This window comes from Labrus mixtus, chromosome 17, assembly GCF_963584025.1.
Source record: "Labrus mixtus chromosome 17, fLabMix1.1, whole genome shotgun sequence".
Taxonomy (NCBI): Eukaryota; Metazoa; Chordata; class Actinopteri; order Labriformes; family Labridae; genus Labrus; species Labrus mixtus.
In genome coordinates, this window is record NC_083628.1 from 16,125,057 (window position 1) to 16,149,153 (window position 24,097).

The window sequence follows — 24,097 nt, forward strand, 5'->3', positions numbered from 1 at the left end:
CTGATTGGTAGATTATCGTGGTATGTGTTTCATATATACATGTTTCTGTGTGTGTGTTTTTTTTTTGTATCTGTATGTGTATGTCTTTGGGTGTGTATATATGTGTACATGTCTATGTTTGTGTGTTTAACAGAACGGTCTGACACCCCTTCATGTGGCCGTCCATCACAACAACCTGGATGTTGTTAAACTGCTGGTCAGCAAGGGAGGATCTGCACACAGCACTGCCAGAGTAAGATGCTCACGTGTGTGTGTGTGCTCATACTGGCACAAGAAGGCGATCACAAAGCATGACAACTGATCATTCAAACACATTTTTTTTTAAAAACAGGTCACAGGAGTGTGTGATAATTAGGCATACAGTCAGTCGCATGGCAACCTTTGCACTGGAAGCACTCAGTCATGACAGCATTTACATTTTTATATTAAAATTTGACATAAAAAGTGTTAAGAAAAGTCAACTTTTGTGTTTGTATGCTCTTGTTTCTTGCTATAGAATGGCTACACTGCGCTGCACATAGCGGCCAAGCAGAACCAGGTGGAGGTGGCCAGTTGTCTGCTTCAAAATGGTGCAACACCCAATTCAGAATCCCTCCAAGGCATCACGCCCCTACACCTGGCTTCTCAGGAGGGGCGGCCTGACATTGTGGCCCTACTCATCGCCAAACAGGCCAACGTAAATCTGGGAAACAAGGTATACAATCAGCGTGGTTCCAGACTGAGACTGTTCAACCTTGCATTTTACCTTTCAAAAATGACAGTGATAATTAAATAAATGACATTCAAATTGGTTCTGTTGTTGAACATTATATTACAAGGTATGAAAGCTTTGAAGATACAGTTACAGTTTATCCCTCCTGTCCGTTCTTTCTGTCTTTTAGAACGGGTTGACCCCTCTGCATCTTGTAGCTCAGGAAGGGCATGTTGGAATAGCTGACACATTGGTCAAACAAGGAGCCTCAGTTTACGCTGCATCACGAGTAAGTTACACTTCCTCCACTGGTACATGAAATGATAGAGTATGCATTATAAGCTGATAAGAATATAACGATCATAGAGACAAGGTCCAGTTCCCTTACAATATTCTTGCCGGAGTTCATTATCCGCCAAACGGCTAGCTTAAATGTTTTAATTTGTGCTGCCTGTAAAATAAATTAGCTGTGTGTGTGCAAGATCCAAGCTGTCTTTAAGGAGATTTTAATGAAACCACTGAACAACAGCCAACTCTCTTTCGTTCCTCGTGTCAGATGGGCTACACACCCCTTCATGTGGCCTGTCACTATGGCAACATCAAGATGGTGAAGTTCCTTCTGCAGCAGCAGGTTCATGTGAACAGCAAGACCAGGGTAAAAGACTTCTGTCTTAATTCAATAATATATGTGAAAAGACTTAACTTGGGTGTTTTTGTTTACTGATTTTATGCTTGTTGTTTGCACTCACAAAGAAAAAAACAGGATTGAACCACCAGAAAGCTGCTGTTAGCTTTAGGTGACAATATCACAGATGGAAATACTGCTATGTCTGCAGTTCTTGTTTTGTCTGAACATCTCCCTTTTTCCTTCAGATGGGCTACACCCCTCTGCACCAGGCAGCTCAGCAGGGTCACACCGACATCGTCACCCTATTGTTGAAACATGGAGCCGAGCCCAATGAGATCACTTCGGTGAGACAACTTTTGGTCACCTATGGTCCTCTCAAAACGGGGCATTCCCTCTGTACTTGCATTGATGACGTGGGGGGGGGAACATAAACATGTTTGTGTATTTCTAGAATAATAACAATGTACTCATGTGGTTAGTATAAGCCGTGTAAACCTGTTGAACAGGTCAGGGTTAAAGGTCACATATTATCCTTCTTTTCAACAAGTTTAAATAAGTCTTATAAGAGCTCCCAAAACATGTCTGTGAAGTTTCTTGCCAAATATCCACTCTGATCCTGTTTTATAGGATGCTTATAAACCGCTTTATTTCAGCCCTGCTCAGAACAGGCTGTTTCTGTGTCTATAGCTTATGTATTTTGCATAATATGTGACTTTCAAACAAGTATCCCCTTGTATATAATCATCCTCGCCGATGATACATGATTCCATTTTTTCCCCTGTTGATATTTAATGTATTTTGAGGCTTGCTTAACGTATCACAAACTCCACATGTAAAGAATGAGCAGTGCCATAGTGTGTTAACCAAAACAAGTTTGGATGTTCCTGTCAGACAATGGGGACGTTGAATCCACCATGTTTTTAAATAAGTTACAAGAAATACTAATGCACACCATGCCTTCAGTCATTTGCTTTTTTGATTTCAAAGCTCTATGTATTTAATTTGTGCTTGTTTTTTTTTTTTTGACAGAGAATTTAAAAAAGATGGGCTTTCCTGACATTATTTGGCTAAATAACAAGTGGAAATGTACTCTTTTATAGAATCCCCTCTATAAAAAGTATGAAATGCCTTTTCTGTTGTCCTTTCAACAGTTACAATACATGGAAACATTTTTGCGTGATGTTTCTCATCTTTCTCTGAATAGAATGGGACATCTCCCCTCGGTATTGCTAAGCGGCTGGGTTATATCTCTGTCATTGACGTGCTGAAGCTGGTTACCGAGGAGTCCGTCTCCGCGGTGAGCAACACATCATGCATGGTTCACATGGTTACACCATTACGCAAAAGAAGTAGCCTTGACACACCATGACTGACAAATGTTTGATCAAACCATTGATTTGATCTGCTACCTCACCTGCTTTTAGAATTATCCAGCATTTCTCTTCTATTATCCTTTTTTCCCCCCTCTTTTTCTATTTCTCTCCTCTCTGTCTCTCTGTGCCCCATCTCTCAACACAACCTCCTTCTGCTCTTCACAGATCACCACAGAGAAGCATCGGATGAGTTTTCCTGAGACTGTAGATGAGATTTTGGATGTTTCAGAGGATGAAGGTAGGCTATTCTGTTTTGTTAAACATGTAAACTTTACAGTATTAACAATGACCTTTCTGGTGATTCGCCATGAAAAGTCTGAAGGGAAGGATTACTAACTGACTAACACATTAAGTGCCAACATGTATTTAAACATTCATATGACTGTTTATATATTATAACACCTTTTTCCATTTGTTTTGTAGGGGTTGCCCAGCTAACGTTAGGTAGGATTGTGTCTGTATCTCTGCTCTTGTCCAGTCCGATGGCTATAGTGAACTTGTGCCTTCATTGCAAACGCACTTCTCATTTTCTGTGTGTGTGTGTGTGTGTGTGTGTGTGTGTGTGTGTGTGTGTCTAACTGTCTCTTAATCAGTTCCGCTGACTCTGCTCTCAACTCCAGTCCTGTTTGCTCTTTTTTCATCGTATCTTCAGTCTCTTTACGCTCAGAGATTTGTTTCTAAAATATGTCAGTTTTCATTAGCATGTATTCAAAACATTTTCCTTTTTCTTTTCTTTTTTTTTACCAGCGTTCAATGCACACATCTGTTCGTGGACTCACTGCTTACTGAACTCCAGTGTTTCAGCATTTAAACAACAAAGGCTCACTTCCAACTCAGCCATTTTAAAACTTAAGTCTTCCTACCTTCTACAGCTTAATTGATCGATACGCTAACTATGCACATGCTGTGCCCCAGCTGTGACACTCTCCTGCAAACAACATACACAGTTGATGTTCTTTAGTCATCTTTCTACCTAAAGGCACTCAGAATTACATTAAATCAACACATCTTTTACAACATTTCTTCATGCAAACTTCATCTTTTGATCTTGTTTATTCTTGATGTACTTGTTTGATTGTATAGTTTCTTGTCTTTAACATTTGTTTTATTTTCCTGTACAGCCTGTACTTATGAATATACCTGTCTAAACAACTTTGTTTTGTCAAGTGGCTTTTCTTTTCCTCTTGTTGTTCTGATTATTATTTGAATATCATTCTTCCTTAATAATTGAGGTACTTTCTCCGACACAGAAACAACCATCACCACATGTGATTTCATCTTTAATGGGCATGCTCACTAAAAAAAAAAAAGCTGTCACCAGGTGCCTTGCAGTTTGCCGTCAATGCAGTGTCCTTAACTGTGTGATTATTACTCACTGTCTTACCAGTCCTCTTCTTTCACTCCTTCAGTTTCCATTGGGTCTGGTTGTTGTCGGTTTGTCTCCATTGCTAAAACGTATATATTTCAAATTGCTTTGTTGCCATGTTGTCTGTGGTTTCATGAGGGTGAAGGGATGGGAAGGATGGCTGTGTAATGGTCACTGCTTTTTTTTCTATCAAGAAGTGAATGGAGTGACTTTTATTTTGATTCACGCAGAGTGGTCAAACCACAGTTTTCAACCATTTAAAGAGTAGAACTGCATTCTGGGAGGTTGAATTCAATTGGCAGATTTATTACATGATTAAAAGAATCTACTTTTTACAACAGAGTGGAAGAACTTGAGAGTTGAGATCAGCATCATTTTTGCTCCGTCTCCCTTGGTCTCGTCCTTTTCTCTCTTAATTCTTTATGTGCAACCTGTCCTCTGCTAGTTTTTCGTCTTATCCTATTTGCTCCTTTTCCCTTCCTGACCAAATTATTTTGCCCTCAGGAGACGAGTTGCTCGGGATGGATGGTGCACGCTATTTGAAGCTTGACGACTTCAAGGACCAGGACGATGACTTCCTTTCTCCAAAAAAAACCCTCAGAGACTTTGAGGGTGGCATGGGTACCACGTAAGTCATCATTTACTTTCCTTTGCCATGCATTTGTGTTATCTGATGAATGAGTGCTGCAGGTGACAGTAGAAGTGGAGTTTTCAACTGTTTTTGACACATATTCATGACCACCTTGCATAATAGATGAGGTTAAATGGGATTGTGGGTTTCATTGAATGGTTTGCATAAATATACCCTTGGGTCTTATCTTACATTAGTCTTTCTTCCTCTCCCACAGACCTTATTCTCCCGCAATTCCCAGGATCCCCTGCGTGTCCCCAGAGACTGTACTTTTGGATCAGGTAGGATTAACTCGTGCTGTTCAGAGGGCGCTATACATTTTGTAAGCATTTGTTTCTTTAACCAAATGCAGACAGATGTTAATTTGTGAAATAAAATCAATTTTAAATATACATTTTTAGTTAGTCTATTAGTTTTGGTTCCTCAAAATCCCCTCTTTCAGGTTGTCTCCTCCTGTATTCAGGCTCTGTTGGTTACTGTTTCTTCCATTTCTTCTCCTCTCGAACTATTTACCTTTTTTTTGGTATTTTCTGCAGCTTTTGTCAGTCTTAATTTTTTTCAGTCATGATTATTTCAGTGCCTTTACATTTTTCAATGTCTGTCTTCCTTATTCCTCTCTGACCTCAGCACACTCCAGTCCCGTTGCCAAAGGAATATGACGATGACTCTCTAATCCCAAGTAGTCCGGCTACGGAGACTTCAGATAATGTCAGCCCTGTGGCCAGCCCTATTCACACCGGGTAAGATAACAAAACATGTAATACAGGCAATCCATTGCAAATCAATTAAAAAAGGCAAGGGGTTAGCATAAAGGGCTGAATGTACAAATCTAACAAAGAAACACAAGCAATGGTATCATTTTGGCATCAGATAATATAGTAAAGGCTTGTTTTGATTGTTTTGAAAAGCACAAAACTTTTCCGAAACTTGTTTCTGGCATCAAATTCAAAATGAGCCTATAATATCCATAAACAATGACATTTCTCAGTTTCAACATTTGATGAGGCTTCTTTGTGCTACTTTCAATAAAACACAACGTCCCAACGTTATTACATTCAGGGTTGGTAGAAATTTGCTGATGCATTAGTTTTAACACACACACATTCACATCTATAAAAGAAGGATCATCCTTCATCATTGCTGTTAGGACACTGCTCACCAACTCATTTTGTCACAATATGTGCACAAGTCAAACATATAACAACTGAGCCCTGTTTTCTATGAAATGTAATAATAATAATAATAATTTATCTTTTATTAATCCTGCGAGGGGAAATTCAGTTTTACACTCTGTTTAATGAACATGCTACACACACACACGCCGGAATACACACACATGCACAAACAGGATCCTATGGACATGCATTAATGGAGGGGTCTCAGAGTGACGGGGGCTGACCACAGCGAGCGCTCCAGAGCAGTTTTTGGGGTTCGGTGCCTTGCTCAAAGGGCACCTCGGCAGTGCTCAGGAAGTGGACTGGCACCTCTCCAGCTACCAGGCCAATTTCCGGACTTGGTCCGTGCCGGGACTTGAACGGGCGACCCTCTGTTCCCAACCCAAGTCCCTACAGACTGAGCTACTGCTGCCCATGCAGGATTCCATGAATTCATCATCTTTAATGCAGCAGAGTTAACTTATTGAGTCTGCTTAGTCATAATATATGCACAGCACAATGAGTCAGCATTTGAGTAGAAGAATAAAAAGTGCAGGTGTTAGTGGGGGAATGATGAACTCATGAGAAGAGAAGAGTCATCTTGTGTCACACACACACACACACACACACACACACACACACACACACACACACACACACACACTTCTGTGTGAAGCAGTCTGTCTAGTGCAGGATTAAACATCAGGGGTCTCTTTGAAAAATCTTTTCATGTCATTCTCTCAATGTGGCCTCTCAAAGTGGCCTGAATGAAAAATGAAAAACACACAATGAAAACTTGTCTCGAATTAAACAAATCCAATAATGCTAAATAAACCACAAATTGATTTTATATTTTATCAGGAAGAATCTCTGTTTGTATAGCCCAGTGATTCATTGTTTTAAATTGATATTATTTTGTGGAATTTAATCATAGGAAGTTTCAAGATGCTCAAAAGATCATCCAAATAATGTTTGTTTTACTCGTCTCACTGTTTGACCTTCAGCTTCCTGGTGAGTTTCATGGTGGATGCTAGAGGAGGCTCCATGCGAGGTAGCAGACACCACGGCCTGAGGGTCATCATTCCTCCTCGAACCTGCACTGCCCCAACGCGCATTACCTGCCGTCTGGTCAAACCTCAGAAACTGACCACACCACCCCCCCTGGTGGAGGGAGAGGGGCTTGCAAGCCGTATCATCTCTCTTGGGCCATCCAGTATGCAGTTCCTTGGGTAAGTCAGCTTCTTGCTTGGCTTATTAACTTTATTTTAATAAATATTGTGTATGATATCTATATGTTCATTTATGCTTCTAACGTGTGGCAGTCCTTACATTTAAGACATTTCATATTTTCCAGTATGAAGATGAAAAGATTTTCAAAATATTGAGCATGTCAACACAAACAAAATTAGTAGGAAGTAGGAATGAATTAAACTAGACTTGTGCAATATCATCACAAGCATTTGCTGTACCTCCTGTCGTGTAAAAAAATATATTTGAAGCTAATGATTGTGTTGATGTTTGCATATCAAAGGGTGAGACTTTCGATTACGAGCCTTTTTCAAGCAACAATCTCAGAAAAAATCAAATTTTTAAACCATCAACCCCATTTCGTAGTTCATTTATTTCTAATTGTAAACGGCTGCATCATGCTCTGTGAGTTGAGTTTCAGCACTAGCCTGAAATCTGTTTCAATTGTTCTTCTTTCTCAGGCCTGTTATAGTGGAAATTCCCCACTTTGCCTCGCTGGGCCGAGGGGACAGAGAGCTGGTGGTCCTGCGCAGTGAAAATGGCTCAGTCTGGAAAGAACACCGCAATCGCTATGGTGACGAAGTGCTGGAAACTATTCTAAATGGCATGGACGAAGGTCAGTGTGATGGTAATGAATGAGTGTTTCTGAAGCCTTGCATGGTTTAAGATGAATCAGCCCTAATCTTGATGAATGACCCTTGAGCTGCAGAACAAGGGCACAGGGATGGGATGCTTAGTTTATAGGAAGGCTTTCTTAGCAAGGACACAGAATTAGTTTCTGTCAACTGAACATGTGTTATTCTAAAGTGGAGTTTATGATGCTCACTTGTGCTTTTGTAAAACTATAAAATGTCTCAATTCATTGTTCTCTCTATGTCTCTTTCTTCTATCTCTTGCCTGTCTTTCTTTTTTCCTGCGTGCAGACTTAGAGAGTCAAGACGAGCTGGAGAAGAAGAGAATCCGTCGGATCATCTCCACTGACTTCCCGCTCTACTTCGCTGTGGTCTCTCGCATTCAGCAGGAGAGCGATCTGATTGGCCCAGAAGGCGGCAGGTTGACCAGTAAACTTGTGCCCCATGTGGATGCCATCTTCCCTGAGACAGCCGTCACAAAGAGAGTGAGACTGGGACTGCAGGTAAGAAGAGGACCAACAATCAAGAGAAAAGACACAAGAGATGGACAGAGGTGTTATGAGTGAGCAGGAATAAAGATGAGGAAAGCAATTGTATTCCAGATAAAACATGGTGGTTGCTATTTTGCTCGAACAACGAAGCAATCTGGTGCTTTTGAGAAATGATCTTTTCCAGATGTTTAAATGTGAACACAGGCTGTGATTGAAGGGTCTAGAGCAAAGTCTTTACAGGAGCATGCTGGGAGCTGACAGACTCCCCATAATGAAGTTGATGTTCTGTGGGTTTGTCACATGACTCTGAATATGTTACCAGTCATTGAGACGGAACTTTAATGCTTATTCCTGACTGCAAAAAGGCTTTTAGTTTCTTAATTGTCTTCTGTATTGTTGATGTTTAAAGGCAGTTATGAGTAGACGCATGAGTTGATTGATCTGTGACGAGGAGCAAATTCATCCATCAATCCTTTTTTTATACCACTTTTGCCGTTCGGGGTCGAGGGGTGGGGGCATGAGATCAGTCATCACGGCATCGGGTGAGAGGCGGGGTACACCCTGGACTGCTCGCCAGTCAATCACAGGGCAGACATATAGAGACAGACAAGCAGCCACACTCACATTCACACCTACGGGCAATTTTACAATCACCAAATAACCTAAAGAGCATGGCTATGGACTTGTGGGAGGAAACTGGAGTACCCCGAGAGAACCCACACATGCACAGGGAGAACATGCAAAGTCCACATAGAAAGGCCCCGTCCGACGGGGATTTGAACCAGGAACCTCCTAGCTGTGAGGCAACTGAGCTAACCACTGCAGTCCCAGATTCATTTATGATTCAGTTGAATTCTGATCCAGATGGTGTTTTTTGCTTTTTTTAAACCTTTTTTTTTTTCTGCAAATCACTTACATTACATGTTTAATGCAATATGTATTTAGGAAACATATATGTAATCAAACTAATCAAAATGAATCTAAAACTGAAACCAAGCTTAGTCTTAAATACATGACTTAAATAAGGTACTTTAATATGCATCCAAAACAAGTCAGCAGTTAGGTCAAATATGAATATACATATATATATATTCAAAACACTGATGTAGTTCTTTGCAATATGAGAAATTGGAATTTTTCTGTTAGATAGAGAAAGATTATAATTTCATTTGAAGCGCTGTATGAAAGATATATACTGAATTAAATCATAAAATGACCTTGCTATATCATCAGTCATTGGTTTGCCAGATATGAGGTCAGTTATCACAGCAAATCAACAGGGTGTCTTCAGGACTCTGAGTGTCCATCCATAAAGATGGACACTTTCCACAGCGACCTCTGCCATCAGTATGTGAATGGTTGTTAATGGGTAGGTGTGACCTGCTTTGTAAAAAGAGCTTCTGTATCTAGAAGACTAGAAAAGCACTATACAAGCTCAAGTCTATTAATCATTAACTGACATGAACGAACAACAACAGGATGATTTAAATATCGCTTAAATATGATTGATGAATGGAAGAATATGACATCAGCTTTTTTAGCTGAGCTCTGCCCTCTTCAGGTCAGTGAGAATATTAGGACAATAACAGAACTAGAGACTTCCTCATTTACAACTTAAACTTTCTAAATTTGGTTGAATTATGCCCTTCAGATAGAAACCCTGATTTTGAAAATACATTTGTGGAGGCCTTTTAAATTGCTTGCAAGTTTTACAACATCATTCCTTACCATGCACATACTGTAATCAAGGACCAGGTGGCATGACCTGAGGAGCATCTTAGCCTTTCACACCATACTGCATCATTTCTACATAAACCTTTGCAACACGTGATGTCTGCCCGCCATACAGGAGCTTTTGGCAAACGTGTGGCTGACTGTCACTCATCCAGACCTCCACAGACACACATATGGGAGCTTGGCAAACACTCGTGCTGACTGTCTCCTTTTACACCACACCTCCGCTTGGCTTTGTTTGTCATGACAGAATGATTATGTAGGATTATGGGTTCCACATTTGATTTTTTTTTTTAACCACTTTGGTGTACATTGCTGACATTGTCTGTCAAAGCACCGATTTGTCACAGTCACTGATGCTTTTTAAGGAAACCGCATGAGTTTTGCTTTGCCTTATGCTGCTCTGTTTATGTTTTCCTTTTATCCAGCCATTCATCACTCCTCAGTTGCCTGATTTAAGTTGTGAGCCACACTGACCGAGCTGATGCACTGATCTGAGCTGGGTCAGGTGTGAAATATGAATTGGTTGCATGTGTGAGTATGGCTGAGAGTTTGATGTTTCAGCTTTTTGCACATGTGTTTCTCTGTTTTCCTTTTGCTTGCTCTCCTTATTTGTGTTTCCTGCCTGTTTACTATCCTTCTCACCTACACTTGCTTTAAGGTTATATTGTGCTCAACTTTATTCTTATTTATTATTATTCATTTATTCAGCCTTCCCTCGCTTTATATCTCTTAGACTGTTTTCTGACATCCTCGTATTTATGACCTTTTCCTTCAACACTACCGTCACAGGCGCAGCCCATCCCAGATGAGCTGCTGACTCGGCAGCTTGGCAACCAGGCGACCTTCAGCCCAGTGGTTACCATCGAGCCGCGCCGACGCAAATTTCACCGGCCAATCGGGTTGCGCATCCCTTTGCCGCCCTCCTGGAGGGAGAGTCCTCGGGATGCTGGCGAGGGTGATACCACCAGCTTGCGGCTGCTCTGCAGTGTCATCGGTAGGATCCATTTTCAAAAAGACCATCATTTATCTTTAAACAATGACACTTTTGTGTTTATCTGAATGTACTTATAACATCAAATGTGTTATAAAAGGGTGTGTGTAGCCATCATTTGTCAGAACACGACTGACACTGTGTGGTTGTTGTGTCCCAGGTGGAACAGCACCGGCTCAGTGGGAGGACATCACTGGAACCACCAAGCTGATGTATGCCCACAACTGTGCAAACTTCACTACCAATGTTTCTGCCAGGTGAGTAATCAAGACAAATATGTTCCCAGTCAGCGTTTCTTCAATTCTGTCTTGCACTGCTGAGTTTCAAACAAGTATTCGCACCACTTCCAACCTTTTCATCCATGTTATACAGATTCTGGCTGGCAGACTGTCCTCGCACAGCAGAGGCAGTGACCTTTGCCAACTTGCTATATCGGGAGCTGATGGCTGTTCCATACATGGCCAAGTTTGTGATTTTTGCCAAGATGAATGAAGCCCGCGAGGGACGCTTGCGTTGTTATTGCATGACAGATGACAAGATGGACAAAACACTGGAGCTGCATGAAAACTTCACTGAAGTGGCCCGCAGTCGAGACATTGAGGTCAGCCACAGGGAAATGTCCACAGGGTCACAAAAGGAAAAGAAGTGGTTGTCATGGCAACCTCAAAAATAGTTGACAGTGCAAAAAATGCACATATAAGATAGTTATGTCCACTCTTTTAAGCAATTATCTCTTGTTTCTAATGAACGAGTCACATAATTAGAATTGTGTTTCAGCTGATCTTTTAGTATTAAAAGATACAAAGCTTTTTTATATGATTTAAAAAATGTACACATCTGATTTATGGCTATCAAAACCTTCCCATTCCAGATGAATTGTTCTTGCAAGTAGAGATTTCTACAGTACAAGTAGTCAAAGTTTGTGATCACAATCGATACTCTCTCTCTTTTTTCAAGTGTCAAAGTGTCTTTCTCACCTTCTGCCCTTTGTGACACTCTCCACAGCTGATGGAGGGCATGCCGCTGCACCTCGAGTGTTCTGGAAACCTAGTGCCGATCAGGAAGGCCACCCAGCAGCCTCGCAGCTTCAGCTTCCAGGCCTTCAGAGATAACAGGCTGCCCGTCTCTGTCAAGGTCTGTCTCTATGAGAGCGCCCATATGCCTGCCTTTCTATCACATGCTACATATTCGTTCTGTACTGTGGTGGTGTTTGTTCAGTTGGTGGTTTCAGTGTGTCAAGGATCCTCTCAGCAGTCGGTCTCCCTCCTGGGCACTCACCTGCTGTTCACATGGTGGTTTTTGTGTGTTTGCTTTTCTCCCTCATATCTCTCAGGCAGTTGTCAGTGTGTCCTACCATTAGCATGTTAAGTTTATGATAGCAGAATAGCACTGTGTCCTCGCAGACCTCATTCAGGGCCACAGCAACACCACACCAAGAAAGATACTTCGACACCTGCAAGAAAGAGTGAAACAATAAAAGAAAGCTTAACTGTAATATCAAGTCTAATCTTCAAGTTAAGAAACTATAGAACTGTATTTATGTGACGATGTATCAATATGGACTATTATTATTGATCATTATGACATTTCCGTGTATGTCTGTCAGTCCATTTTCATTTTGGTCAAACTATCCTAGTTTTTTCAACAAACAACAAGTTAAACATCAACATTTGTCTCACGTTTTTTCTTTTTCTTGCCTTTCTTAAATGTTTTTGATCAATGTGGTATAATGAAACACCTTCCTAAAGAGTATTGGTACATTATTATTAAAGTGTTCATGTAGTTATGAAAATAATCACTGTTAATTTAATCTTTTTTTGTACTTCCGACTTTACTGATGTTGTTTTAACCCCTTCCCATGCACAGATGATTTGAGATATTTTTAACCTACCTGTGCATTTCTATGTCTGTCTCATCATTTTAATGTAACTTTTTTATTGGGTTATTAAGTCATCCATCTATTTGTGTGTCCTCGTCTTTCTCTGTGTGTGTCTGTCAGTGTGACACACACCACTGTCCATTGTCAGATAGAGGAATACTCTGATAAATATATTTTCATGATGTTAGCCAAGCAACAAACAACTTACCTATCTTACCTGTGAGCTCTCTTGGGTAATTGTTTGCATGTCCTGTGACTCCCTCACTTTCTTTGCCTGCCTTCCAATCTTGCGGCCTTGCCTGTCTGTATGTGTCTGTCTCACTGTCTCTCTTTCTCTCTCTCACGGTCACTCTGTATCTGTCTGGTCTGACAGACGTCCAGGTAAATGTGCAGGTAAATCTCTCCCTCTCGCCTGCCTGTGGACTGCTTCCATCCCTGTTTCCCCCTGCTTCTCGTCCCATGTTAGTGCGGCACATGCTCGCGACATTGTGGAGGGAACTAATGCCTGTTTTGATCTGTCTTTCCTCCTCTACCTCCTCCTTCCTTCACACGTTCACACTCTTCTTTCATTCTGTTCTGTATCTGTCTCTTATTTTGTCACTTTCTTAATTTTCTCTTTGCTCCATCTGTCTTTTGCACATTTTGTTTTCTTCACTTTTCTCTCTTGCTTTCCTCTGTCTGGTTTCCTTTCCTTCATTTTCTCTGTCTATACTCTACTTTTCTCCGTCTCTCTTTTTCCTCTTCTTCTTCTTCTTCTTCTCTCTGTCTGCCATCTCTTTCTGTTAGGTGAGAGATAGTAACAAGGATGCCATCGGCTTTTTGTCCTTCCTGCGGAAATGCACCAAGTACGAGGATACACAGCATGTACTGTGTAACCTTAACATTACGATGCCACCCTGCGTCAAGGTAATGACTTTCTTGCAAACCTGTTCCAACAAACACAAAAAAAACCCACAAACATTGAGATTAAGTTTCTCTAAATTCCAAATGCATATTGAGACAAACAGTTTGGTGACATTCTCTGTAAAGCACTCTTTTTATAAGTAACTACACAACAGCTGATTTGAGTTCTTGCATACCAATAGTCACATCTGAAAGGCTAAAGAACACAAACCCTGTACTATTCTTGTTGTAAAAAATAACATAATTTGACACAATTTGAGTGTGTTCAATATTTGAAAGGTAATTTTTTGGTAGTATATGAAACATATGATTGTCAATCCATCTACAATGTCATATATTCTGGACATTTTTTTGAATTTTTTTTTCATACAGTTAATTTTCACAAAAAAGCATAATTGTTGTAGTCATTGCACAAAAGATACAGTTTCAGTCACAATTCAAATGATACTTTCCTTTAACACCTACCCTCTAATTGGAGTGGGTTATCTAATTAAATTAAGAAGGGGACCATTTTTCATTGCACAACCTTTAGAACAAATTTTGACAATTACGGGAGGATTCATAGAATTTAGAAGATTGTTGGACTGCGCTAAAGATATTTCTATAAAATCAAATCACCCATAAAAAAAAATGAAATGAAAGTAAATGCGTATTTTGTAGAATGTAATTGAACCAGCAGTCCTCTAGAGGTCTATATATTCCATTTTCATACAGGCTCCATATTGGACATTAGAAAGCCCTTTACGGATGATACTTGAGACATTCATTTAGATGTAATTTTGAGGCCACGTTTCATGTTTTTCAGGTGGTTGGAAGTGAAGAGCGTCGGCGAACTTTAACACCCCTCGCCTTGAGGGAACGCTACAGTGCACTGAACGAGCCTGGTGTGGGTGAGTGCTCTACTGCCTGACTTTCAGCCCTCTCCTGATTTATACAAAGTGGAGATGGGCACTGAATGTTGCACTGTCCCTTTACCCACGACCCCTTCGCTTCCCACTCTGCCCTCTTTATTTCCCCCTACTGGATCGCGTGCACGCATGGCACAGAAACTGAGCCTTGGATGCAATGCAATGCTCTATGGCGTGCCCCAGAGTTCTTTGCAGAGCAGTTAGATTCATATTGAATGTATGACCAAAAGATTAGCACTAGTCCTTAATATGACCCAAAATGGCTCCATCATGACACATTGCAAATTAGACTGGTTCTTATTAAGTGTCCTGGGAGCTATGACAACAGATGAATGACTTGATTGGTTTGCATGGCGCTGGTGTCTCCACTGCGATTTCCAATGGCATGGCAGCAGATATGGTTAGCATTAGCCCTGTAGCTTAAAACTGGGAATGGGCAGGACCTCGCAGTGGAGCTAGACAGAGGAGTCCTTATACTGATTGGCCTGTGGTAAATGAACAGAGTCAAAATGGCCATCCTTGTTAAAATTGTTGCTGATTGGGGGTTTGAGGGAGAAAGGTCTTTTCTGTCTACCAACTACACAGCGCTGCTACATTGCACAGTCCCTCTGTAATGGTTGATGAATGCTACTTTGATTGGTGGGACTAGCACCTGAATGAAACCCAAAGTCTAACCCCTGCCCAAGTGGTGTGCTTACCCCGGAGATTATTTGGAGAGAAACAATGTTTTGGGTATTGCTTATTTCCTTCAACAGAGCAATATTTTTGACAAGGTAAGTATCATTGTAGGATTTTTTTTAATAAAAACTCAATTCAACGCCAGTCAAAAACTGTACATCTTATTATCTATTTGGACCTGTCAGTATCTGAGTATCTGTGAGTGATTCATATTTGGGCAGTCCAAACTTGACGTTTTCCCTCCTTTTACTGCACCTTGAATGTCAGTGGGACTGTCCAAATAAACTGTAACTTAGAAGTGATCTCTCTTCATATATTTTATTCTACTCACAGTTAGAGTTGCAGTTTTCTTAGTTCAATAAATCTTACCTTATATCTTGGTGACCCTTGCATTTTTTCTTTTCTTATTAGCTACAGTGAATGCAATGGAGAGGACTGAGATAAAGATCAACATCATATCTGAACAGCTGGGTTTGAGCTGGGCAGGTAAGTGGTTTAAACACCAGAGGGGCCACTGTGTGTTCTCGCTCAAACATATTACTTCCCACTTTGGGGTACACTTTCTGCATTGAGATGGCTTGAGACGACTGTAACAAGAGGAGGGAAATCGCCTCCCTGAATAAGAGATGATGCATCATAATTTTATCATTCAAAAATCTCTTTTTGCATCTACCTCTGAAAGCCTTTTCTGTCATCATTACTGCTAACGGGACTCAACAAATTGAGTTAACTACTCAATGACAGGACTCTAAATATACCATGCCATGTATGATATGCCAGCCTCTTTGCTAAAGAGGTTGTTTTTTTTTGTCAAAACAGGAGCTTGGGTTATGCTTCCGTTACTGCATCCATACAGCTCAGTCTGTCACCAAACAGTAACACCAAGCACCTTGGCTGAACTCTCCAACTGAGTAGCATTAGCTATGCCTGCTCCCACTTAAAGTATAGCAACTGACTAGACTTATAGCCCAACTTGAACACAAGTAGCTCCCTCCCCTTTGATGTTTGTAAATGATGATGATTAAAATGTAGAAAGAACTCATTTCCTGCAGCGAACCCTTTGAAGGAAAAAGGCTCTCGATTCAGTAAAACACCTGATAACCATTTGCCTGCACCGAACTGTCTTTCTTTGGCACCCCCTGGCTTGCCAAGGCAGATCACCTTAGGTCCTCCATAACAGGGCTTATAAATCTGTCTGGCTCATTGCTGTGGGCTCTGAATGCCTCTTCTGAAAGCCTGGCACATCATGAAGAGCAGATCACAGTTTCACAAGCAACTGAGTTGAAGGAAGAAATTTGTTTTAATTCTGACAATTCCCTCTCCAAGTGTCCTTGCCTACTACGGCATGGGGCATCAAACTCCAGTGCTCACTGTACAAGAGAGTAGAGACGACGCTGCATCATCTCCTATGTATGAAGAGAATGTCCCTCCTCTTATGGCAGTGATCAGAACTGCAAGACAGAAGGCATAATGGCAAAGAGTCCTGAAGACTACAAAGAGGGGTGTACCCCTTAGTGAGATATCTCCTTCTCTATCTGTACGTCTTTATATTTTATCTATTTATGCATCTGATTTTCTCCACTTGCCAGAGTTGGCGCGTGAGCTTCAGTTTGGTGTGGATGACATCAATAGAATCCGTGTGGAGAATCCCAACTCACTTCTGGACCAAAGCTCGGCCTTGCTCAGCCTGTGGGCCAGCAGAGAAGGCAAAAGGGCCAAGAGTAAGTCCCATAAGACAGTAGATCTAGTAGAAATGACCTACTAGCCACTGAAATCAGTTTTTATTAATCAGATTAGAGGAAACTAAATCTCTAGGGTTCCGTTCCCGTAGAATACTATCCTGTCCTTGTGCACATACCTCTCTGTTCCTCTATTGTTTTTAATCAGTCTACCAACCAATCTCTATGTTTTTGCTCCCCCCAGTGGAAAGTCTGTACACTGCTCTGAAAAACATTGACCGCGCAGACATCGTCACATCTCTGGAGGGTCAGGCTCCACAACCAGCACCAGGTTCTTTAGAAGAGGGTGCCTGTCGACTCATTGACCGTGACTCCTCCCTGCTGTCGCCAAGCGTCATCAATGGTAAGACTCACAGACACATCAAACATCATAAAAGACATTCAGGGCCTGATTCACTAAGAATGAAATGCAGCTGCTGACAGCTCTGAAAATTGGGCATCATTCGCTCCCCGCTATCTTCTCACTCTCAGGTCTAATTCACAAAGCATATTCTAATGATATTCAGTTGTAATACCCAAAATACCCAAAGAGTTGACCTGCTCCATGCAGTTTACTCTTGTTTTGCCTCTGAATATGGAAAGAAGCTATCTGCACCTTTAGTCTGTGTGGAGCTGCGCTATCATACCGATGGAGCACCATTTTGTCAATATAATGAAGATAATGAGCTTGGAGGCCAGGGGAACATTTTTCAAGCTTAATGAGAGGCCAGACTCGAAAAAAAAAAGAATTACCAGTTTCACCTTTTATAACAAAACTTCAGTAGCTTCAAGCAGCTCGGAGGAAAAAACAACATTCACATTGTCACTCGTAGCGGCTCCAGACCTCTCTCCATATGGATTCTGTGTGCAGGCCTGTATCTGCCAGGCAGAATAGCTGACAGCCCCAGACTGATTTAGACGCTGGTTATAGTATGTTAGTAATAGTAACATCAATGTAATATTTACAGACTTTGTTGACAGGTTATAATTTGCACCATCTTTGCAGGCAAAAAAAGCTGTGCTATCTTTTTGTGAATCAGGCCCTCAGTAATCAAATCAATATCTTTAAAATTGAACAGTGACTTACCCCACTGCATTACACAGTAAACAATATGCTGTGCTCTTCAGTAGGTTAAAGACTTGTGTTTCCAGTACACTCACACTTTGTTAAACCATGTTACCAGAGCATTTTAATTTTGCTATATAGGAAATGATAGTTGTAAATTAATTTATAGTAATAAATAAGCCTTTCCTACTCCACTTGCGATACAAAAGTCCACAGGTTCTGGCCTTTTTCTTTTAGGGTGAAAATAAAATAAACACACCTGTATTTTCGTTGTGGAACTGAATGTTAAATTGATTGATGTCCCATGACAATCTGAAATGATCAGAAATGGGAACTTCATAGGAATACAGGAATTTGGTAAAGCTAACTAACCCTAACCCCAGAAACCATGTTTTACTAAATAAAGGTTGCATAGATATACAGTATTAGTAGAATTAGAACTCAGGGTGGTGTTCCCCTTCTCCTAGATTATTTCATCTATTTATTGTTGTGTTTTGTTGTTGTTCTTTGTTAAGAAAAGTTCTGTATTAGCCCAATTATTATTAGTAGTAGTATTAAGATAATTCAAGTGAATATCTTAATGAAAAAAAAAAATAGTATTCCTTTAGGATTTCTTTATCAAACCCTTTGGTGGTAAACAAATGTATTAGTGAGAACAGCTGGTACAGTATAGTCTACTAAAGATCTGAGACAAAGTTCTTCAAAACAATGAGGTGAGCTGTTGTTCTCTTATATACTCTCCACCTCTGAAACCTCCCTCCTTCCTTTGACTGTGGGTAACAGCCATTGTACCTTGTCTCTGTTGCTCCACAAGAGGTCACGGACACAAGGCTATCGCGCCTAGTGCACAAGCCACGAGTTATTAGACCCCCATTTTTCAGACGGGGTAAGTTGAAGTTGAACTTGGGCTGCATGGTGGTTTGCTGCTCATGACATGTACATGATGATGATGATGATGATGATGATGATGATGATGATGAGATGATAAATCTCAGATGATGTTTTGAGGTCTGAGGAATGGTGTCATTCTCCCACCATGAACCCGACCTTTGCAGCATGCACTAACACCGCCTCTGTGCATTCCTCACCGGAGCAAAAGTCATGGTTTTGTCTCACACGTCATACTTGAGCCCTAAACATGATGGTTCTTGTTTGTTTGACTAAATATGAGAAAAGAGGACACATCCCCTTTTGCTGTTACTGACAAGGTTTTAAGAGTAAACTGGGACATTTCTAAGGCCAAACAGGATAACATTGAACATTTGGGTAATGCAAGATTTCAAACAAGGAGGCCTTTTGGATTACTTGTGTATTTGTGAGTGTGTGTACAGTACACACATACATTTATGTGTGTGTATGTGTGCATATGTGTGTGTAAATGTCTGGGATGGATACATTAGTCAAAAATGTGGCAAGTACACAGATGATAGTGTGCTCTGGGCCTTCATACCTTGTTTCTATCCCTCCCTCTTTCGTTCTGTCTGTTCTGTCTGTCTCTTTCTTTCCCTGAGAACAAGACAGAATTTCCTTTCTGACTTTGCCAGACCGACAGCAGACTTTTTATCTGCCATGTTCCAGTGCTCTTTCAATTTTGTCTTATGCTCAGGACAATCTCTTTCTCCCTATCCTACTTTCACTCTATCTCTGAACCTATGACATGTCATATCTGCTGCCCAGCCGCCCTGCTACTCCTCCTCCTTGCTCCCTCTCCTGCTCTTCTTCCTCACAGCTCTTCCTGTCCGACCTCTGACCTCATATGACCTCATGTTGACCTCTGGGCCTCCTCTTCTCTTGTCATCTTATTTTCCCGTGCTCCTCCTTCGTTCAGTCGAGCGGGGACCCTCTCCTCCTCTTCCTCTCTCAATCCAGCTCTGTGTGTGTACTACCGTTTGTGCATGTGCATGCTGCACGTTTTCTGTTACAGTATCTGTTTGTGTGTATATGCAAATGTGTTTGTGTGTGAGCCTGTATCTGACTCTGACCTTGGCTTTTGTTTTTTGAGGGGTTTTTTTTGTTTTTTTTTAGAAAGTCAAGCATATCCCTTACTTAATTTAGTTCAGCAAGGAATCTATGTGTGAATATGTTTTGGTTCGGATCGCATGCAAGATGAAATAGGCTTAATTTTATAGTTTTTATTTTTTTTAAATAACATTTTTTTACCCAGGTTAAGTCAATATGCCTTTGTCTGTACAGTAACTGGCAGTGAGGGATTGTTTTTTATTGTGGCATTTTATGTGCATGGCATGCTTTTAATGTATGAAGTGTTCTTCACTGTGTAAAATGTTTTCCTCTGTCCAATGGGTGTATGTATTTCAGTATTGTTTTTTTAATGCTTAACGACAAACAAATGATTTTCTTTATTTTACTGTAAAATAAATGGTGTGTCTTTTGATGCTATGCTGTAAAACATGATCACGTGCGTAGGACTAACTTTCATTGTATAATGTTGCTGAGATGTCTTTCATTCACGGGCAAAACAGCTAAAGTTCCTCACTGCACTTACACAACTGTTTTATTTTTGCAGTCAAAATACTGAGCGTTGTACGCAATTATGTTGAGCGCCTACAAAAAGTCAAATAAATGATGTCTCTTATGACATTTAAAACAATCTGAATTTCTTGATCTTCGTTTTGCCCTGGTCTGATGACAGACTCACCGTCAACATTTTCTGAACGTTATCTGACAGAAGGAACTTTGATTTAAGGTGTGTTTTTGTTTTGGCTTGGGTGTGTGTGAAAGTGATTTTAAGACTGTGAGCCAAATATGTGTGTCCTCATCTGTGTTTGAATATGAGTGCAGTATTGTGAGTTTGTGTACATGTATGTGTACAGTGGTACAGTGAGAAGCGTGCTGTGCAGTTTTGTCTGTTTTTTTTGTCTTTGTGGAGTTTCTTTGTGCTTCACTACATCATGTGCCTTTGACACCAGTGTGTGTGTTTGTGTTTAAAAAGCAGGACTGAAGGGAAAGGCTAACCCAGATTCAACTTACTCATTCTAACTCTCATTCTAATCATAACTCATCCCCTCTTTGTCCACCTCATTCTGACGCCACCCCTCATCTTCCTGGCCCTGTACCATCCCAGAAACACACACACATTCACGCTTACTCGCAAACACATTAAGAGACAGTAGGTAATAGAGTAAAGAGGTATTTCACCCATTCATGTTTCTTTAACTGCTATGGACCTCATTAGGTTTTAGCAACACAGTTGTTATGGCAACAGTTGACTATTTTAATTTTGGTAAACAAGATGCTGGTAAAAATCCACATTTATTTATTTAATTGACTTAGAAACATTTGAAATCTAAGAATAGAAGTAACAAATCAGTTAAGTCAGACTCAGTGTATCACTCGATCACTTTTAGCTCAAAGCTTGACTGATGACAGTCACTGGATATGTACATCATCAGTTGTTTTTGAAAAAATTATACATCGACTTTATTGAAAATTTGCAAACACTTAAAGTGAAGTTATATATAAAAGTTATAATGCTAAACCGTTGGATTAATCATAGTATGTTGTTAGCAATGCCACTGACTTTCTGTCTAAGAATGTATACATCAAAGTTTCTACACTGTGAATTTACTCATTCAAGTAAAAAGGTTGTGTTAGGAATGGATGGGGCTATAAAATATAGATCTTTTTATACTGTGTGTCCTTCCTTTGTCTCTTCCTGATCAGGATAATGGCAGGTATTCCTGAATATTTAGCTTTTTTTTACAATATTTCATTAACATTATAAGTCATGCTTTGACAGTAAACTTGTAAAAAAAAACTACCTGGAAGGATTAAGTCAAAGGTTTGTCATAAAACCGTTATGGTGATTGTCACACTTCCTCCCTTTTTTCAAAGCTCCACCTCAGCCACGCTGCTGTTAAGGCTTTAGATTTTAGATGTGTCTGGTTTTACCGTTAGCTTGACAGTTGATAGCACATCTGGATGGTGAAGTACTTCTTTACTGGTCAATTTCATCGAATGTCATTCATCTGAATTCATTGGTCCAAAAATTTTCCAATAATATTTGATGTAAAGATATGATCCCCAATCCAAACCTGTAGCAGTAACATGATATACGGCTTTTAAGCTTAATGCACTTAACTTTCCAAAGTATAAAACCTTACTGTCAACTATTTATTTAACTTTAACACATGTATTCATGTATGAATATAAACATTACAGGTAGATCAAATATAATGAATCAAATGGCCAATCAGACAGCCTAGTTATAAAAAGGGAAAATTAACACGTGTTACAAAAGTTCTTATTAAAAAAATATTGATAATTAATGTATCAAAAGACTAAACCTTGATTACAATTCAACTAACACATAAAAAGTACTTGACATCATATGTACTATAAATACATACAGTATATACATCTATATACTGTATATCTTTTGATGGATGGATGGATGAGTGGATGGATAGCTGGATGGTAAGATGGTGGATTGATGGATGGAAGGTAAGATGGGTGGATGGATGGTTGGACAGATTGATGGATGGATTGATGGTAAGATGGGTGGATGGATTGTTGGATGGAAGGTAAGATGGGTGGATTGATGGATGGATTGATGGTAAAATGGGTGGATTGATGGGTGGAAGGTAAAATGGGTGGATGGATGGTAAGATGGGTGGATGGATGGATGGATGGATGGTTAGATGGATGGATATATGAATGAAATTATGGACAATGGATGGATGGATAGATAGATTTACAATAGTATCATTGTACCTTCTTTGTACGTAATTATAATAATATAAAACATGATAAAAATACATAATTGAATTTGTGTATTTGGTAGTGTGTTTGTATGGGTTCCTGTGTATTTTGCGTGTGTTGTTACAGAAGGACGTTTTGTTAATTAAACCAACTTTAAACCGACTTTTAGATAAAAGTCAAAATTTTTATCCATTGCTTATTATATTGATTCTGCATTAATTCACTTATTTTTTTAAAGAAATATTTTGTTTGTATATGAACATTGTACATTTTTTCATAAAAATCCACAGAGCAGTTATGAAAAAGTAGAGACCAGGTTTTAGTATTGTAAATAAAGTTAATCAGCAGGCACATCAATATGAAAAATATTTGGACAGGATCAGTTTGTCTAATGTATGTGTGTGTGTGTATGTGGTTGTTTGTGTGTGTGTGTGTGTGTGTGTGTATGTGGTTGTTTGTGTGTGTGTGTGTGTGTGTGTGTGTGTGTGTGTGTGTGTGTGTGTGTGTGTGTGTGTGTGTGTGTGTGTATGTGTGTATTAGAGTGTGTCTACATGGTGTGCAGAAAAGAGTGTGCATAATGAACTTTTTTTTAAAGACACAAACATGAATGCATGACTGATGTGTAACCACGGGAGAATGCAAGAGCAACAGTAACTTGCACCTAAAATCTGCAAGATGCTGCTTACTCTGATTTATTAAATGTACAAGAAGGGTTGGAACGATAATGGAGATGGTTTATTAAAAATGTAATCCCTAATCTAATACGCTGTCTAAAATACTTTCTCATTCCTTAAAAAAAGTAAGAACACCCAGTCTCTGTAGTGGCCAATCAACACAAACAGTGATCCAAAGCAATGTGACTTTTTAAAGCATCTGAAAACATATATGCAATTGCTAAATTTTAAATGTTACAGTTACTGCTTAAATGAAGTAATTTCATTCTTAGGCTTTTGGTAAATCCTACAGCCTACGTTGAGATTTTGTGTTTTCTTGTCTCTAAATGAGCTTAAGTTTTAGTATGGATTGGAACATTTACTTTAAATAGTACTGATTTACTAATGCAACATTTTTATCGTGCCAACCCAATGACCAGTACTCTTTATAACCCTAGACTCACCTTTTTTTTGCCTTTAAATGAACACAGTGTCTGTTCTGAAGATTCCCTTTCTTAGATGGTAGCAAACCAGAGCCCTGCACCATTCACTTCACAGATGCACAAAACTCCTCTAACCCCCACCTCACTCCTACTGCTGTGTCCCAATGACAAAAAAACTTGAATGAAAG

At 40.0% G+C, this 24,097-nt stretch overlaps 1 protein-coding gene across 4 annotated transcripts in view; it reads left to right on the plus strand.

The window, feature by feature from the left end:
* The window catches only part of ank1b (ankyrin 1, erythrocytic b), a 77,885-nt gene that overhangs the window by 46,294 nt on the left and 7,494 nt on the right, over positions 1–24,097 (plus strand). For 2 of the 4 annotated variants that reach the window (XM_061061118.1, XM_061061119.1), the window contains exons 16-39: positions 134–232; positions 497–694; positions 882–980; positions 1,248–1,346; positions 1,565–1,663; positions 2,524–2,616; positions 2,858–2,930; positions 3,116–3,136; positions 4,563–4,686; positions 4,907–4,970; positions 5,317–5,429; positions 6,848–7,072; positions 7,553–7,707; positions 8,015–8,226; positions 10,741–10,945; positions 11,103–11,199; positions 11,315–11,543; positions 11,948–12,076; positions 13,608–13,727; positions 14,530–14,614; positions 15,722–15,796; positions 16,900–17,031; positions 17,234–17,392; positions 18,909–18,980. In XM_061061118.1, the coding sequence (XP_060917101.1) occupies positions 134–232; positions 497–694; positions 882–980; positions 1,248–1,346; positions 1,565–1,663; positions 2,524–2,616; positions 2,858–2,930; positions 3,116–3,136; positions 4,563–4,686; positions 4,907–4,970; positions 5,317–5,429; positions 6,848–7,072; positions 7,553–7,707; positions 8,015–8,226; positions 10,741–10,945; positions 11,103–11,199; positions 11,315–11,543; positions 11,948–12,076; positions 13,608–13,727; positions 14,530–14,614; positions 15,722–15,796; positions 16,900–17,031; positions 17,234–17,392; positions 18,909–18,980 (2,977 nt within the window). The remainder of the gene's footprint in view (positions 1–133; positions 233–496; positions 695–881; positions 981–1,247; positions 1,347–1,564; positions 1,664–2,523; positions 2,617–2,857; positions 2,931–3,115; positions 3,137–4,562; positions 4,687–4,906; positions 4,971–5,316; positions 5,430–6,847; positions 7,073–7,552; positions 7,708–8,014; positions 8,227–10,740; positions 10,946–11,102; positions 11,200–11,314; positions 11,544–11,947; positions 12,077–13,607; positions 13,728–14,529; positions 14,615–15,721; positions 15,797–16,899; positions 17,032–17,233; positions 17,393–18,908; positions 18,981–24,097) is intronic. The other 2 variants (XM_061061120.1, XM_061061121.1) reach the window with 1 other exon arrangement.